The 19,810-nt window shown below is 34.9% G+C and overlaps 1 protein-coding gene across 4 annotated transcripts; it reads left to right on the top strand.

Moving 5' to 3' along the window:
• The first annotated feature begins 131 nt into the window (after positions 1-131).
• Positions 132-19,338, top strand: regucalcin. 4 transcript variants are annotated; one of them, XM_076119132.1, is made up of 7 exons: positions 4,132-4,271; positions 4,982-5,099; positions 15,884-16,040; positions 16,583-16,786; positions 17,844-18,059; positions 18,562-18,674; positions 19,086-19,338. In XM_076119132.1, exons 2-7 carry the CDS (start codon positions 5,061-5,063, stop codon positions 19,308-19,310), a joined length of 954 nt encoding a protein of 317 aa, XP_075975247.1. In that variant the 5' UTR covers positions 4,132-4,271; positions 4,982-5,060; the 3' UTR covers positions 19,311-19,338. The 4 variants fall into 4 exon arrangements, 3 of the variants coding, with proteins under 3 accessions (XP_075975247.1, XP_075975246.1, XP_075975248.1); XR_012959637.1 differs by lacking the exons at positions 16,583-16,786; positions 17,844-18,059; positions 18,562-18,674; positions 19,086-19,338 and adding exons at positions 132-294; positions 371-669; positions 1,002-1,187 and having other exon boundaries at positions 1,918-4,271; positions 15,884-16,022; XM_076119131.1 differs by lacking the exons at positions 4,132-4,271; positions 4,982-5,099 and adding an exon at positions 10,078-10,237.
• The last annotated feature ends 472 nt before the right edge of the window (positions 19,339-19,810 follow it).

Below are 19,810 nucleotides of genomic sequence, written 5' to 3'. Positions count from 1 at the left end.
CAAACGGCATCAAGTTATATATTACAAGTCTTTGAGCATTACAAAATTACTCTTTCTCTTTCTCACACCTAAAATTTGTATCACCTGTACTGCTTTTGTCATAGAAGCTGTCAAATGTTGCTTATCAATTGATAAAACATCTGATATCTGATGTGTCGCACACTATAATAGAAATATTTAATGTTTTTGCGCTATTACAAATGTAATTAAGCTAAAAATTACCACCAAAAATGTCGCTATTTACTCGTACAGATGTAACAGCTGTAAAGTTTTACAAAAACCTTATACTAGCCGGTGAGTTTTTAGGTTATAAATGTTCATAAAATAATTCTGATTAACCCTCATATTAACCAATTTATATAAATTTCAGGTATTGGTAGTAGCATAAATGTGTTTGACAAGTCTTCCGCTAAGTTATTACAACGATTAATTGGACTTAACGGGCAGAAAATATACGGATTCGTGCCTACGAAATGTGGTGCTAAAGTTCTAGTTTTCGGGGGTAAACAGTTTACTGTAGTGTCTACAACGTTAAATAATGGGTCTGGAGACAATAATAAACTGTTTAATAGGTTATTTGAGCCCATAGTGTGTGATGATTGGCTACATTCAGCTGTGTGGATAGATGATGAGGTTGTTGCTTTGTTGACAGCACACAATGTTGTTCAGGTTAGGTTTTAATTACTTTTTTACCCATGGAACTCTTATAACAGAAAATCCTATAATAGATATATCTACACCTATTCTATGCTATGTTCAAGTGTCATTGTTTCATCTTGTTTTAGCCTTTGAACATTTTGAAACATAATTTTATTTTTATAAGTCCCCAGTCCCCACTAAAATATTTCAATCTCATATTATCTTACTTTTATTACTAGAGATTCGACCATCCTAATAGACATTGTACTTTTATTTATCATTATTATTTTTTTTTTATCTGAACTTTTAATCCAAGAATAAAATTTTCTTTTGTAGTAAGAAAATTATCATTATAATTTCAGAAATGGAACACCACAACTCAAGAGCTGTTATCCCAGTTTGCCAGCAAGGACAACTCTATCCTATACAGCGGGTTACTGCTGCCTCTACAGGATGATGTGTTAGTGATGGCTGGTACTGTGTTCTCTGAAGTTATTGTACATAGGAGTGGGGGGGAACAGCCACTGCACAACTTGAAGGGGCATAAGGTAATTTTGATCATTAATTATTTGGGTCTATCCCACTAGTCCCGTTGAGTTGTCCCGTGACGGGACAACTGGCACTATTTTGTCCCAGTTGTCCCGTAGCGGGACAAGTGACACTGTTTTTGTGCCAGTTGTCCCCTTGCAGAAAAATCACGGGACTAATGGGACAGACGGAAGGGTCAAAACAACTGGTTCCATTGAGTTGTTGTGTGACTACTGGTACTTGGTACTTTGGTAAGATAGCAGATGATGAATTGTACGGTTATCTAAGTAAACTTTAAATTAACAAGAAGTTAAGTTAACGTCACGGGACAACTCAACGGGACTAGTGGGATAGACCCAATTATTTGTAGCATTTTATATGTTGGATGTAAACTATCTCATGTTTATGCCTGTACATCCTATTGTGGGTGATTCCATCTGGTTTCTCTGTTGTCTAGTTGGTACTATTTTATATTTTAAAGATGTTGTACTTCAGTGGTAGGTTTTGACTAAATTTTTTGTGCTGCTAGGCTAATTTGACTTATTTTGTTTCATACTAATACTAATTCTTATATTCATGCTTCCTGAAATGTTATGTGAGATATGTGTTTCTTGAGGCACAGTATAAGCTCTAATTTATCATTTTTAATATTTAATTAAATCCCAAAAATCATTTTACCTTCAATTATTAAGGCATCCAAAAACTTACTTATGCCAGTGAAACTAACTCCCATAAAACATTTATTTCCAGGGAGTAATATTCTCAATATCATGCAAACCGGAACACAACATCATAGTCACCACATCAGACGACAGATCCGTTCGTATTTGGGGACCAAACTCCACACCATCCCACCACCACAACACAATAGAATACTGGCAAGAAATCAACATAGTTTGTAAACACGAAGTGTATGGACATTTAGCTAGAGTCATGAGAAGTTGTATCACAAATGACCTCATCATCTCTGTAGGAGAAGACTCTGCTATTTGCTACTGGAATTATAAAGGAGAACTCCTCAAAAAGGCTCTCACTCATCAAAACAGTTGCATCTGGTCCGTAGACTCCGATGACACACATTTAGTTACCGGTGGTGGCGATTGTGCTGTCATAATACACCCGTTAACTATAGCTACTGACTACAGTGAAATAGAAGCTATAAATTGCATAGATTCTCCCAAAAAAGTAGAATTTACAGCTCGAAGAAATATTGTAGTTACTGATGAAAGTAATTTGATATACTACGATTTTGAAATGAAATCTAAAGATGTGTTTGAATTGAAACATGCTTCTACGTATAGACTGTTAGCTCTTTCTTCTTGTAAGCAGTTGATAGCCGCAGCAGATATGACTGGAAAACTGGACGTATTTATAGAAAGTTGTAAAGGAGAGCCCAGACTTACGAAAATAATTGATTTACAATTAGATATAGGTAAAGTTTTATCCATGCATTGGGCGGGAAATAGACATTTAATATTCTGTTCTGATGATAAACAAATTACGGTTTATACTGCGAATAATATTACAGTAGAAAAGCACGCTAATTTTATTCTTCCGCCTTGCAAAGAGGCTTCGCTGACTGCGGCTGCTATAGATCCTAAGAATAATTATTTCGCAGTAGGTGACCGATGTGGTAATCTACACGTATTTCTAAAAGGCCAGAGTAACCCAATCAAAAGCTTTAGTAAGGTCCATGGCCGGTATGGTCCTAGGTCCATAACATTTAAAGACAAAGTTATTATTACTACAGGAAGAGACCATAGTGTCAAATTCTTTGGAACAAATGGTAGTTTAAAATTCATGAGTAGTGTGGACCTACCTTTTGCATGGATCGAAAAGTTTTTAGACAAAGATCAGAATATTGTCTGTGGTTTTCAAGAAAGAGTATTTATAGTATACAATATTAAAGATAATAGTAAAGTATTGGAAATCCCTTGTGGTGGCGGCCACAGGTCTTTTGATGCAGTTAAATTTATTGAAAAAATTAAAGGCAATTATGAAGAATTTATTAAACTAGTTTATTTAAAAGATTCAGATATTAATGTAGTTACATTTAGACTTAGCAAAATCATGTCTAGAAATATTATAAATGGGTCTCATGCTAAAGAAATTAACTGTTTAAAGTCTCACAAAGTTGACAATAGCACGATATACATTACTGGCGGTGAAGACACGACTCTAAGAGTGTCTAGTGTTAACGCAGCAATGGAATTTCAAGATGAAGTTTGTTTCAAACATTTATCTAGTGTTAGAACTTTGAAAACACATATTTTCAACGATAATACTATCCTACTAATATCGGCTGGAGGGCGAGCGCAGATTTGTATGAAAAAACTGAAAATTGAAAATGAAAATAGGAAATTAAATGTGCGGTCAGAAGAGTTAATAGATTATTTAATAAAAGGTACAGATAAGGAAAGGAAAGGAAACCAATCTTGGAGAAACTGTGAGGTAGACTTCGATCCAGAAATGAGGATTATGGATCTAGAGATCATTGAAAAAGACGACCTATTTCTCATGTTCGCTGGCTGCTCCGATGCTTATTTAAGGCTATTTACTTTCAAAAACAATGCTCAAAAGTTAGATCTAATTAAAGTATCAAAACACCACAATACTTGTATACTAAAGACTAAAATTATCAAGATTTTTGACAAAGACATTCTTATTACTTGCACTACGAGAGGAGAAATTGCTTTTTGGGACATCACAACCATATTTGATGATGAATTAAAACCATTTTTTACTACGACATCAAATAAATCGGGAATAAACAGTCTTATATTGACTTTAGTAGAAGAAAATAAACTACTAATCGGTACAGGAGGAGACGACAATGCAATACACTTAAATTTAATAAACATACCTGACCAGAATAATTTGAACTGTACAAAAGTATTACACAAATGGAATTGTCCCAACTACCATAGTTCTCAAATAACTGGTCTATGTATTGCGGGTAGTTATATATTGTCGGCGTCGATTGATCAACGAGTGACGTTACTGCGGTGGAGAGTGAAAGAGACGGCGATAGAGTGCGAGTTTGTCACTCAATTGTATATAGATGTTGCTGATGTGCAAGGAATGGATCTTTTGGATTATAATAAGTAAGTAATATTAATATAATTTAATTACAATTTAGCGCAGTGGTTAAAATGGGTACCTGAAATAACCTTAGCGCCGCTGTGGTGGGTCCGAATTTCATCCATGACAAATGTTTGAGTAATCAGAAATATGAAATAACTATTTTTTACCGGAGAATAGAACCTAGGACCAGTGCCGTAACGATAGTTGTGATAACAAGTAACGAAGTATAAATAATTTATTCTCAATGTAATTTAAGTTTTTATGGTATTTTTTTAATAGATAACAATGCATTATTCTTTGTAACAATATCAGTTCTTTCACTACACTTTTGCACGTGGTTTGTAGAATTTAAAAATAATAAGATTTTTTATTTATTTTGTCTATTAGAACATTGGATTTATTTCTGGAATAGATATGTGGTAAGGCATATTAATGTAATATTGACAAGTTGACAGACTAACCTCTATATATTTGATAGCATATTTTTATATGAGTTTACGCGCTATTGAATAGATAAACTACTGCTAAATGTACCTCAGAAACCGGGGGTAAATCATTTATAATAATAGTATAGGCTTAACCTTTGCAGCAAGGGCTTTGTTAGTTGTTGATAATAATATAGCCTTTTTGTAATTCATGGTTCAGCAGTTCAGGTTTAGCAGTTTACTTATAAAAGTACGATAGACAGACAGACAGACTATTAAACTTGAATGTTTGTTCATTGTTTCAGCAATACAATCAGTGTGTGTGTCTTCGGGAAGGGAATGGAGGTGTTAGCTCTACCCGTATCTAAATAATATACCAACAATATGAAGACGTTATGTATGAAGATTTGGAGGCGATGCAAGGTAAAACTATTCATATTTATTCCGTAGTAATTGTTTTTAATTTAATATTTGTGTGACTGATTCTTGTAAGTTTCTGATTTCGTACAGTCGATATTCTTCAGTGGGAATTTCAAATTAATTTAGAAATTTAGTTCTTGCAAAATACGCTTGGGGCGCTGATCAGATTTTCATACAGATTTGTCAATAGGTACTCTGTTTTCGATACCAAATAGTAGGAAAGTGTCCCTTAGGTCTGATTGTCGCAGTGTTATCTGTTAAAAATTTCAAACTTTTAGAAAAAATATACTTTGCTATAATATAGTAAGGCCATGTAAATAATTATTTGAGTGCCTGTACAGTGGTTATGAGACCTACTGCTACGCGGAACATGAAATTATTGGTAGGCTAGGTTGACCATCAAATTGGAACTCAAAAGGAAAGAATAAAATGAATTTAAAGAATGAATAATGATTTTTAGACAATATCGAGATGCTTAGACAAAATAAAACACAAATTTCATTATTATTATAAGCCTGTATCGTTCCACTGCTGGGCAAAGGCGTCCGCTATAGTTTTCCACTGAAGCCTATCTCTGACAGTCTGATTCCATTCTGGGGTGAAGGTGTCAAACTCGCCCATCAAAACACGAAACTAGAAAAAAATAACGTAAAAGAATAAGTTGAAATTAATGATTTTTCCACCATTTAATCTGGACAAGCTTGAGAGTAATATAATAATTTGGACTCTGCCCTTCACTCTGAAGCAAGATTCGCATTTCATTGATATCTTATAGATTCTGTATCTTATCATATGTTATCATACTTCATATTATATCTATTATGTACAATTTTACGCTCATATTTTTCTATTATTTATTATTATTTATCAATCTAGTGTCAAAGTCGTTCAAGCCTTCTACCGTAGTTTACAATAAAACATGTACTTGACTACGTCACTTGCTTCTAAGACACTGAGATGAGTTCAAATGACCACCCATCTACCGAATGTTTACGCCTAGGGTTGCTTAACTGTAGGCAGTGCCTTACCTGATAAATGATAATTATTACATAAAGAATTATGCAAAAAATGTATGAGTCGGTAATATAATTTTCTTGCACACAAAAGTTTGCGTACGGTTTTCAAATTTGAAAATTTTTAAAACACCTTTTATGAACCTCAAAATCTGTCAATCAAATTGTTATCTTTTATTAGAATTACCAGTTGTCACATACATATGTATGTATACAAAAATATAGAGATAAAGATGTAACTGCAAAGTCTTAGATCAGGTTGATAGCAGATAAGCGGATCAGTTGCATAGAATGCAAGGTCAATATAATTAAGAAGAAAGATACAATATGTTTATCTGAAAATTTGTACCACGGGAGTCTATAACAAGTACTCCTAAATAAGTAACTAACTTAAATAAGAATGCATGAGTAAGATATTGAATGCGGGCGCCTACAAAAATGCTTGCACAAGTTTTCTTAAGTGTGAATTGGAAGAATAATAACACAAACTAACTTTAGAAAACCGGCTAAGTGCGAGTCTGACCCGCGTATGAAGAATTGCGTACCAAAAAAATACGACAAAAAACACGTTTGTTGTATGGGGACCCCCTTAATATTTTATTTATTAAAATTTTTTAGTATTTGTTATTATAGCGGCAACGGAAATTCATCATTTGTGATTTTTTTTTTATTTCTAGCTATCACGGTTTATGAGATACAGCCTGGAGACAGACAGCGGAGGCTTAGTAGGGTTTAGGATCCCGTTTTACCCTTTGGGTACGGAACCCTAAAAATCATTTACTTTACATTTACTACAGTCGTCCCAGTTTCGTTTCAGTCGTGTCAAAATGAAAATAAAATAATTACACAGAGAGACAACATATTAATCACTTATTTCATTCAACTAAATTACGAAACTACGCCAGAGCGTTTCTAGCAATCCATAAAAGGTAGCTGATTAGACTGTTCGGGTAGTTGGCTACCAAGCCAACAACCTTATGTCTCATAGAAACAAACTACCCAACAGATAATTCTTCAAACACCTGTGGTCATCACCTTGAACACACCTTACGATGACTTTACCTAATTTTGTCATAGATATGAGAGCTTATCAGTAGTCTAGAACGGTCTCCGTGTTATCACTACATCGGTAGCTGTCGCAAATGTCACGGTCTGTCTGTATGTGGTCCGACTGTTATCTATATATCTCTCTTTTTTTAGGGTTCCGTAGTGAAAGGGTGAAAACGGGACTCTATTACTAAGACTCCGTACGTCCCCGTCTGTCTGTCTGTCCGTCTCTCCGTTTACCCGCCTGTACGTCTGCCCCCCTGTCTGTCTGTCTGTCACTTGGCGGTCTGTTATAAACAGTGATAGGTAGATTGCTGAAATTCGCACAGATGAAATATATTTCAGCGGCATAACAACACATACGACAACAATTAAAGGTGTCTTCCATGCTAGAAATGTGTTTTTTTTATTGATAGTGATATGGAACCATTCGTTTGCGGGTCCAAGTAGCACTTTGCCGATATTATTAGATTGTAGATACTTAATAAAAGCAAAAAGATTTTTAAATGTTTTAAAATAAAAAATACACGCTATTCGTTTTGGAATATTCTTATTTTGAAGCTTATAATAATATTATTCTTAAGGCATAAACAGCTGTCTGTTATTAAAACACTATTTCAGTTGGTGCAGTAGTTTTCATGTGATACATTAACATACTCAGACAGACTACATAATTTTGAAAAGATTTTAGTTTCAACTTATTTTGCCATTATCATCGCTCATTATATTTTTCGTTCATTTCAATGAACAGACATCAGCCATTTAAATTAATATTAGCGTGAAAGGCATATTAATATGTTGTATATGACAAGATCAACTGATGATAATAAAGCAAAATACGTTTGTAATTATCGTTACAAAAGGTAACTGATATTTTGTCTAAGTCCCCAACCCGCACTTGACCAGCGTGGTGGACTCAAGGCTAAACCCTCCCTCATTACGGGAGCAAACCCTTGCCCAGCAGTGGGACATTAATGGGTTAAATTTATTTTGTCTATGATTAAAATTAGACTTGCGTAATAGTTTTCCTAGTATAGACTAGAAACTTGGCAAACATACAAATTGCATACTCAATCTGAAGCAATTTTATGTATTTATTTAGAGTGAAAATGGAACCCTTGGACTCTAAATCTTAGTGGACGGCATAATAGTCACTGGCGGTCCAAGCTTGCGGTGCCACGGGGAAAGGCTAGTATACATTAAAATTATAAAAAAAAGGTTTACCTCCTTTTTCCTCGTTATTTTCTAAAAATCCTCTCTTAGTGCACTCTTTGTGGTGCTGTTTGCTTTTGGGCGAACTCTAGTACCGCTCGGTTATCACTGCTCTCCACTCCTGTAAGGACTTGTAAAATAACTCTCAGGCATGCAAATATTTTATTGCGTAGTGCGTAGAGTGTGATCCACAAATAGTGTTTTCGGGTCTGGTTGTACTTTGTGTCCGTTATGTGCCCCGCGGCACAAGACCAATTATTAATGTGGAAATTGACTTTAAAAAAAAAAACCATGAAAGTTATTGGTGTGATGCCTTAATTTTTGAGCCCACTTAGAATATTATTACTCGCTTATCACGGCTTCAGGAAAACAAAATAGTTCATACATCAACAAAGTTACGGCTACCAATAAACTCATCCATTTAGATTTACTTAAACAACTGAACTGATACAAAAACAGGTAACGTTATTATACAACGTGCAGTTTCATTCGCATATAAAAAGGGAAATATAAATATTGCATATCAAATAAATAAATAATCGTAAAACAAACGTACTATTACTTCACAAGTGAAGGTTGCTACACACATATTCGGTTTCGGCATGTTTGGTTCTACAGTGTTTATCAAACAACAAAACCGACTTGAAACATTTGGGCTTCTACATTGGGTTTTACGCGTCCGTGGCACAGTGGTTAAGGTGCTCGCCGCGCTACTACCATTGTGTCGGGAGGTCATGGTTCGATCCCCACATGAAACAATTATATGTACAATCCACAAATAGTTGTGTCAGGTCTGGTTTTACTTTGTGTCCGTTGTTTGTATGTTTGTAAAAGTCCCCGCGATACAAGAGCGATTCATAATGCAGGAGTTGTTTTTAAAAACAAAATTAAGTCAAATCAGCAGCAGTCATCTTTATGAAATGTCAAGAACACATTTTAGTATAGAAATACGATGTAGTAACGTCACAGTTTCTTATTTTTGTTGATATCAAATGAGTGCCTAATAAAATGTTTCAGTCTGTAATAATTAGAATTTTAACATTATTTACGAAAAATATACATAGCCTTTTTGAACCTGTAACTCAGTCAACTACTCAATTATTGCACTTGTTCGGCTTGTGCCGATCGGGTAATTCCTTTGAGTCCGATCGTCACATTCAGGCTCGGCGATGACGAACGGCATTTTTCCCGAACATCATTTTCGATTTTACCGTCCGGCTAGGCCGATTAATGCCGAACCGAATACGTGTGTAGAAAGCCTTATAACACGTTACCTTGACTGAATTTTTAAAAAGAAATACTTAAATCCTAGACTGTTATTAACTTAATCTTTATATAAATAAAGTATTTATTAGTGAGTGTAGGTTTAAGTGCAATGAAAACTAAATTATGATTTTTCTAAATGTAATTTTGTGTACTTTAGATTAGAATCGCGTATAAATTTTGTGGCTTTTTGTTCGAACTACAAGCACAGTTAGAGAGAGTGATTTTTATTCCACTGTTAAAAGTTAGCTAGTTAAAGATCAGTGCATCTTGTAATTATTAGACCATTTTGTCTGCGAAGCGTCTTCGAAGTGCCTATCGTCCTTATATATTTTGTACAGTTTGTACTAGGCTAAACTTTAGTCAAAGATTTTGGCATTTTTGGGCGTCTTGGATGGCACAAAATATTTTCGCGATTATCTCTCATATGTCAAAATATACATAGTAGGCATTGAAAGCTGTCTGTTATCAAGTGTCAATTGTGTGATATAATTAGATAGAGTGATTAGATTAGATATAGCTGTGATGTATATAACAATGTTAAGATTATTGCTGGCTCAGTTGTTTGTGAGTGACGCTCTAAGTTGCTGTAACTGTCAGTATAATGTAAGTACTTGAGATAATACAGTGAGTTTTATTATGAGTATAAAGTATATGAATTGTAGCATATTTTTCACGTTATTTCAGGCATTAGTAGTAACTGTAACTAAGGCTTATGTTTTTAAATTGAAAAGTTTATAACAATTTCTATTATTATTTATTTATGAACATATTTCGTGGCATGCAAAAAAAGGTAGACTAAAGGTTAACCCATCCCTCGTTCGGGAGGAGACCCTTTCTCAGTATTGGGACAGTAATGGGTTAAACTAATTTATAAAAAAAGTTTGGGTCTATAACTTATTTATATTAAAATGTATCCTTTAATAAGCTTACCTATACTAAAACGATGCGAACGTATACACCCGTATACGTTCATGACATACGCGCGTGTATGTACCGAAAAAAGATGTTAAGTTTTTAAATCCACGGACGTTTTCAGTCCTACTATATTCTATATCAAGAATTTTTGTTCAAATCAAATCAATAAAATGTTTAATGAGACATGCTTTCCAATAGTAGCCTGGAGTTTGGTAACGTGCCCGGTAAATGGCAATAGGCTTGCCCCCATTCCATGCGACTAATATTTTTAATGGCAAACGATTTATTTCATACCCTTCCGGCTAAACTTACGAGTATAACAGTATATGTATAAATATGTATGTGTAAATATTCTTCCTTAATATTTATGACTATCATATAGGCTTAATTTTCCGCTCTCGACTCATATTTCCGGTGTTTTCAAGTACCTATTAAGTATATAGTGCTTTTAGTGAGAGTGTTATACGAGTATATTATTTATTTAGTCTCCTATCTCTATTACTATAGTTATTATATGTAATACTATAGCAAATATAATAAAGTATGTTTTGAATAAAACTATTTGTTTAGTAAATTTTATGATAAGAGTAGATATTTGACAAACATCAAGATGATCTCTTGAGTATAAAAAGACTGATGCATAAATAAAATTTCGCCTTATTTCCATGGGGGTAGATAGAGGCCAAAGTACTTCCCTTGCTACGCTCCTACAATATTTAACTTCATTCGAATCTATGCGGGACCGCCAGTTACGAAAACGCACACACATTTTTGTACTATGGTAACCAAATTACTCATAAAGAAAACTAACACTTCCAAATATCAACTTATATAGATACATTAACAACCAATCTCAGAACAGATACTCGTGCTCATCACACAAATATTTGTCCCGGGTGGGATTAGAATCCACCACACGCGGCGCTAAGGTTGCGGCGAGGTGACCACGTTAACTACTGCGCTAAATGTGCAGTTAAACTACCCATTTACTCACTTTGAACACTATGTTGCGCTCCCGGTCGGTAAACTATCACTAGGTTGAGCAACCTATAACAGTCGTTAAGTCATGTCAAAGGCCTTAGGGTGGCTTCAACAACTTTGACACTTGGTTGACCACTAACCATACGATAAGAAGCAGACACTAGGTTGCTATTCACCTTTGGACTCTAGATTCAGTATTCAGTTAGCAACATTTTGTTAGCGAAATAACAAGATAAGATTAAATCTCAGATGTAAATATTTGCCGTACCTGTCAATACGTCAAAATACGATAACACTATCCTACCGTATGTACTAAGAACAATTGTTTTAGAGCATCACTAGCTTCTGCCAGCGACTTCCATTGCGTTATAAGATTTCTCGGGGTTAAAAAAAGGTTATAATCTAGATGTGTACCAAATTTCGCGCAAATTTTGCGCAACAAACATAGATCTGTCTAGACAAACTTTTGCATTTATAAATGTAGAAGTTTGTTTCATCATTGTATAGTAAGAATAGTACTTTGTACTAAGTTGTCGGACTATATTCACTGAAATATGACTACATATTTCAGTGAATCTTCAAACTATCGACCTTAATCAGACAGACCGCGAAATATGTATTTAATTTTCTTTTATTTTTAAAGTAGTTACAGTGCGTAAAAATAAACTTAACCGCAAAATAGAATAATAAATTCTACATAACAGTCAGTTAAAACGAATATTTTTAACTAGCACCAAATTAAAGCTAATATATAAAATTCTTTTCTGGTTATCTAGGGATATAGTAAGTTGGTAAAGCAGTTTTATGATTAAAGCAACACATAGATATATGTATATTATTATATATATGTATATATATGTTACTGTAAAAACCTGAACGGTGGTAAATCCTAAGATTTTCCGGTATAACCTAAGATTTACCAACTCGCAATGGTAAAAGTCCGAACAATTCTTTTATTTCGAACTTTTACCTATATTCACTTGATGATGTCGAGATGTCGCCGGAGCCCCGCTTCGCGGGGCTCCTCCTTCTGGGTGGTTAAAAAAAAATAACCACGAAGGCTAAGGTGGGAGCTTCGCTTCGCTCGCTCCCACCTTAGCCTTCTAACCTAACCTACCCATGTCGCCATGCCCAAAACTCCTTCTTTATAACTATGTCACAGTTTATAATTACACCGTGAAATAGTTATAAACATAGTTATGAAGGAGGATTTTTTTATATATCGTAACATAGTTTTTAAACTCTGGCTTGTTCGGACTTTTACCAATGAGAGTTGGTAAATCTTAGGTTTTACCGGAAAATCTTAGGATTTACCACAGTTCGGGCTTTTACAGTAACATATATATATATCTACTTTCGCTTTTGTAATAGTGCATGAATGATAACTTATTCTACTAAACTTTATTAATGAAATGGCACGAAAAGAAACCATAGCAATGCTTACACAGAAGTAGCGTATTTACATAGGTTTCTTTACAAACAATTCAGTAGTGCTGTAGTTTGGTATTTTCTTTATTTCTTGCTTGATTCTTCACTTACTGTGACTTCGTCAGTCTAAAGATTTCCCGGGGTAAGAAGTAACCTGTCTTATTACCAAGTTAAAACTTTACCTATGTAAGCTTTTCCTCAACATCTATACAGTAGTTTTTACGTAAGAGACTAACAACCATCTAACACGGCATTTCGTTATTATAGTATTAGTATAATAGTAGAATCTTTACTTGATGCTAAAATCAAATGAAATTAAATAAACGTCACAAAATAAGTAAGGTAAATCCCCTATTTTATACATAAATCTAACTATACAACAACAGTCTCATAAACATCCTATTAATCTCAGAAAAACCAAAATAATATACTGCTGAATCATCAAAATATTTGGCGAATAATACTCTTTAACCAAGGCCATTAGCAGACGCGTTCAACTACGAAATTTTAAGCACATAAGTAGTTTGAACAAAATACCGGATGGCCTTGTCTTGCCGGCATTATATACTAGTATACAGTGAGTTACTTCAATTCGTAGAAGAACAATCTTAAAGTAAATTGTGATTATCTATATTTTATTGATATAGAGAGATTTGTGTGTATATGTTAGGGAAAATCTTGATAACTACTGAACGAATTTTGAAAAGGAATTGCAACGTTTGAAAGGTAGGTTTCGTGTGTATAAATAAGCTGAATTTATGGACTTACTAGTAAAATTAAGGCTGTGTGTAGTTTATATTATTTAGACATGTGGAAAAAGTGTAAATATTTGTTTTTAGTTAAGTGTATGTGCCGGTTTTGTTATTTTATAGAGAGGGTATCTTATAGATAGTGAAAACAAATGTTTTTATTGATTGTATTGGTATCCTGTCTGCTAACCGATTGTTAAATGAACTTGCGGTTAAATAATGGAGTTATTTGAGAGGTTATGTTTATATTATTTTATTTATTATTATTTGTATGTGTATAGTATATTTATCGTATGTTTCTAATTTTGGTGATTTAGATTGTTGTTTAAGTTTTAAACTTATTATGTACCTAATTGATATTTTTTTAAATTGAAAAATGTATCGTGCTTGTTTCCTTATAGCTATGCTTACCTGTCAAGTAAAATAATGACTTCTAACAATGACGTATAGTGACGTATTTTTTACTTTTGACGTAAAAAACAGGTGTGTTAATCATTTGACGTACGTGTGTCTTGACATCATAGCTCAAAAACTAATTGACCGATTGCGATGAGATTTTTTGTTTGTTGTTTTTTTTAAACCCGCATATTTAGATCATTGTTTTGTTATTATGATTCATCTTACGGTGTTTTTAATAAGACTATGCATGTTTGAATTGCTTCAAAAAATATATTGTTATGAAATCAGATTTCCCCATCTCTACGTCACAAGTGTATAAGGAAAACCATGATCTATGATGATCTATGTAGGTATATTAATTCCTGACCATAGATAATCCCGCCATTCTTACCTGTGCAGTGTAAAAGTCTAGTCATAATGTATTTCCTATATTTTTCTAATCATTTGATTATTTTAGTTAATTTTGTTTTTCTGTCGTTGTCTTCTAAAAGAGTGGTAAAGTAGCAAACTTTTTACTTTTTAAAATCTTACTACTTAGTGCAAAATAAGTCTCGGATAGTATACCAGGTGGATTTTTTTCATACATTCTTTGCATTCAGGACGCATACTGTAATTAATCGAAAAAGAAAGTTCTCATCAAAATCTCGGTTGGTTTCTACCAAAATTTTATTAATTTCCGTGGCGCAACCACTCTGCCAACCGTGCAGTGTAAATAATAGTTAAACCCGTTACCATAATTATCCCGGAGGAGTTCGTGGCATAGTTAACAACAGCTGCGCGAATCGATCTCTGGAGTTAAGCTAAGCTTGCCGAGGTTGTTCTGTGGAAGGGTGACCATCGACATCGTGACATATCGAGTTCCTCAGTGTTTCGGAAGGCACCTTCTGGCTGTCATTTTTAAAGATCTTTGACAATCGTTAACAGTAGTCAGAAGTTTGAATGTCTGACAACCAATCTTACCGATGGTTATCGTTCTATAACCCAGGTAACTGGGTTGTGGAGGTCAGATAGGCAGTCGCTCCATGTAAAATACTGGTACTCAGCTGCATCCGGTGAAACTGGAAGCCGACTCCAACATAGTTTGGAAGAAAGGCTAGGCTGCTACCATAGTCCAATACCGAAAATGATAAATTAAGCATATTTCCTTAAAGAAATCAATCCCGGACATATGCACTTCTAAGAATAATGTCTATTATTTTTCCTTATTAATTAGAATCTCATGTTAATGATGTAACTTCCTGTATGATTTAGGTTTTCCTTAACTATTAATTAATTAGATTCATCGTTGTGCAATGTTAGTTAAAACGTGAACGTTGTTGCGTGAACTGACCTATATATTTTTTTATATGGTTCGTTTTACTATTTCGTCTTTATAATTCAGTAATTTAAGTCTAGATGAAAATCAGATTCAAATTACGAGAATATGTGTTTTTACTTATGTGTCTGTTAAATTTGTGTTGCTTTACCAAAAATAGCGTCCATTAATGAAGTCAGAACTTTGGATTCTTATTGCGGTCCCGAACTTTTATCTTTTTACGGCTGGGGGCTTACATTGAAATTTCATTGGGCTAGGTCTAGGATATACTTTTTTTTCATTCACAATGTGCATACAAATGCATCTCTTAACGTAGGGTACATTTTAAATACTCAAGGATTTTTCAGATACGTTCGTACGTGATTCTATAGATTTCCATCTCAAAAATGATTTACAAAGTTACATCACTTTTGTCGCTAGATGTCATTACTTGACACCTAATCTTACATATGTTGTCGATAGATGGCGCCAGTGGTGGAAGCAGTGACGGAGCCCGTGTGGCTCGGCGAGGGCCCGCACTGGGACCACAACGAGCAGGCGCTGTACTTCGTCAGCATATTCGACCACACCATCAACAAATACGTGCCTGATACGGGCAAACATACCAGGGCTAAGTTGGGTGAGTGCTTTCCTTTAAAATTATAGTTTAGCTTACATATTATGCTTGGACTCGATATTTGTAATGGACAGGATTCGAACCCACGACTGCTAACGAAGCTACTTAACTGTCATCATGTTCTTTTACGCACGTTTAGTGGTACCTGGTTCGATTCCCGGGTCCACAGTTTTAAGTTTAGTTTTTGAGTTTTCTTGTAAAGAGAATCATCTGGTTACAACAATTTACATGATAAATTATAATTAATGGCAGTAACCCGTTCTAAATAAGTAGCACTCAAGTTGACGTCAAATGTCAACGTGAGTGCTACTTATTCTAAACTTTTCCTTTTTCGCCGATTTTCACATAAAAAAAAACGAAGCATCGTTTTGTTTTTATTTTCTAAGATGTTAAAAATAACATGATACATGACAACCTCTTCTTTGCTTCTTACCAAAGCTATTATCTAATATTTATCCAAATATTTCTTGACGTTTTGGCACACGGGATAGGTCGGACTGGTCACAAGAATATCCTCCTAATTTTAGTTTTTTAATATCTTTCAGGGGGTATGCCAACCTTCATAATCCCGGTAGAAGGCAAGCCGCACCACTTCGTGGTCGGTCTGAACCGCGAGGTGGTGGAGGTCAAGTGGGATGGGGGGGAGAACAGCGCCAAGCTGGTGAGGACCGTGGCTGAAGTGGACCAGGACAATCCTAAGAACAGGTTCAATGACGCCAAGGCTGATCCCAGGGGAAGACTGTTCGCTGGTGAGTAGTTTAATCCTACTGACTCACTACTGGGCTAGAATCTCCTCCTGGAATGAGGGAGGGGTTAAGCCTTGGATACCTTGACTAAGTGAGGGTTCGAAATTGTGTCTATCTTTAGAAAATTGTTTTAAAGAAATCTCAGGCTTTCTTTAACCATTAGAAAAAGTGATATTGGTATTTGATTTGAAAGCCTCGGTGCTTCGGAGGGCACGTAAAAAGTCGGTCCCGCTTGTTGTTAATTAAGATATCAGACGTAACGCTATGTCAAAGGTCTTTCGGGCGGCTTGAACAACTTTGACACTAGGTTGACCACTAACCATACTATATATAGATAGAAAAATCCTTTTGAACGAGCGAGCAACAAAATTTTATTAGTAATTTCGAAATTACATAACAAGTAGATATTAAGATAGCTATGCGTCTATTTTATCTATATAATTGTTATTGTGATTGCAAAGATAACAACAATTTGATTTTACCACACTTTATCATTGATTTATAGATCGATTTCTATCTGTTACGATGACAAGTGTACCTTGCCAACTAATAGATAAATAACATGTTTTTTAGTATTATTATGTTTTACAATATCGTTGGCTTTTGGCTTTGTAATTAACATTTATATATTAGAGGGTAAATTTCTCTTCATAACTAACTAGTGGACTCGCGTGGTTCGGCTCGCATAAAGTTATGAAAAACAAAATCATACCCAAGCGGGTTAAAATTTTAATCCACTTTTACTAAAACCCTGAAACGCGTGTTTATTTATTTCAAACAAATATCCCAAAAATTAAGTATCATGCTTCTAAGTGCAAAAATCACAAATTTTCAAACAAATTTTCATGAAAATGAAAAATGTTTTACTTGTAAATAATGTTGAATTTGTATTTATTACAGACTGAAGTATTTATTAAACACTCATTTGACCGCAACGAAAACACAAAATCAACATATAATCCTATTTTTTATACTAGTCTGATAATGACCTTTCATAAACAGTTACTCATTAGAGACTGCTAATCAACTACCCTATTAACCTCCCAACCTCATTTCCCAGGTACAATGGGCTACGAGTATGAACCAGGCAAGTTTCACTTGAAGAAAGGCTCGCTGTACCGCATCGACGCGGACGGCAGCGCGACTAAGGTGGCCACCGACATAGATATATCCAACGGCTTGTGCTGGGACCTCAACGAGAAGGCCTTCTACTACGCCGACTCCTTCGAGTACGCCATCAGGAGATACGACTATGATGTCGAGACTGGGGATATTTGTAAGTATTTTTGAGTGTTTTATTTTAGAAAATTGTTAAATGGTGCTAGGATTCTCTCCCGGTGTAGTAGTAACATATTTGCATTTGACATAATATAAATATATTAGTAGTGTTCTAGTATATTCCCGATTATCATAAGATTATCTAATAATTGTACATTTTACAATCTTTGGGAATCTGCTTCAAGATTGAAATAAATCAAGTTTGTCAATGAGCACAGAAACGATTTCAATTTATTGGCATGACTTGGTTATTACTCTTTTACTTATATAAATACCGCTGTAAGAATAAATATTGAACTACGAAATACCTTAAAATCGGGCATTTTGTTGAGGACGGGAAATGAACCAAGGCTTTCAGACTCAGTGATATTAGTACCTAAGCCTTAACCATGGTATTACAAATAATGGCTGATGTTTAAAAACTATTTAAAGTGTATATATTTTCCGAATACTATAATATTAATGGGTAATGTTTTAAAAGCGTTTGTATTATGTTACAGCTAACCCGCGGATAGTGTTCGTGTACAAAGACCACGGTCTGGACGGTATCGTGGACGGCATGACCATCGACACCGACGGCAACCTGTGGGTCGCCAACTTTGACGGCTATCAGGTAATTACACGTTATTTAATACTACTTAAATAGCCAGGTTGATTACCTCACTATTAGATAAATGAGGCATTAGCTAGTTGAATAGAATAGGTGCATTTCCCCCGATGGGGCAAAATGCACCCATTCATTTCTCACACCCTACAGAAGTCTTGTAGTAACTATTAGTTACTTCTCAAATCTAAGTTTGTTTGGAGGCGAGTGGAATTGGGTCATAAACCCTCGTGCCACGAAGAAAACGTAAACTATAAGAGTTTAGGGCTGTTTAAAGAATAATCTAAGTAAACAAAAGGTGTTCGCAACTCTTTATACAGTATCTTGGATCGACTTCCCGGCCAAGCAATCTGTGTTTAGTCCCTAAAATCCGGTAATTATTTCGTATAGACACATAATATACTAAACTATATTTTTCAGATGCTGAAAATTGATCCTCGCTCCGGCAAACTGCTCCAAAGAGTCGAAATCCCCGCCCTCCAAGTGACCTCGGCGACCTTCGGAGGTCGTGATCTTGACATTCTGTACGTGACATCAGCCTCCATGAACCGTGGTGAGGAGCAGCTGCCTCCCCGAGGGTCCACGTTCAAGGTCACCGGCCTCGGGGTCAAAGGTCACCCCAATGTTAATGTACGACTTAATTGAATATAGTTTTACTGTTAATTTATTGTAATTAATTGTTTGATTTCTCTACCCTCGATATGTTAGGCTTGCTACACACATATTCGGTTCAGCAATATTTATCGAACAACAAAACCGATTCGACTCACTTGATCGGATTGTGCCGATCGGGTTCATCTACACATATTCCGTTTTGCCGCCCGGCTAGCCTAGATTGATGCCGAACCGAATCACACGACCTGTGACCATTCTCAATACCCTTACCCTAAGTTAAGAAAAGGCTTCTGGCTAACTAAAGTTTAGTCAAATTCGAATCCTTCAAGGAAAAAATATTATTTCAAATATTGTTAGTACCAAGCATGCAAAGTTTTCCTTCACCTTTGTAAACACAACATCCAAAATATCACTGTTTTTGGAAAATAAAAATCTTTATCTAATATGTAAACCTGCACAAACACAGGGACATAATTCATATAGTATACACATGTAGATACAAATTTAATTTTACCGTTTTATTAGTTGCA

Source organism: Anticarsia gemmatalis, chromosome 10 (genome assembly GCF_050436995.1).
Source record: "Anticarsia gemmatalis isolate Benzon Research Colony breed Stoneville strain chromosome 10, ilAntGemm2 primary, whole genome shotgun sequence".
Taxonomy (NCBI): Eukaryota; Metazoa; Arthropoda; class Insecta; order Lepidoptera; family Erebidae; genus Anticarsia; species Anticarsia gemmatalis.
This window is presented reverse-complemented; position numbering and strand designations above follow the sequence as displayed.

What these genes read in the sequence shown, in the direction of transcription:
- regucalcin (XM_076119131.1), top strand. Translation starts at nt 10,157, where the DNA reads ATGTATATAACAATGTTAAGATTATTGCTGGCTCAGTTGTTTGTGAGT. An exon ending in TGTCGAGACTGGGGATATTT is followed by an intron (nt 18,060 to 18,561) that starts GTAAGTATTTTT and finishes ATTATGTTACAG; the next exon opens with CTAACCCGCGGATAGTGTTC. An exon ending in CCAACTTTGACGGCTATCAG is followed by an intron (nt 18,675 to 19,085) that starts GTAATTACACGT and finishes TATATTTTTCAG; the next exon opens with ATGCTGAAAATTGATCCTCG.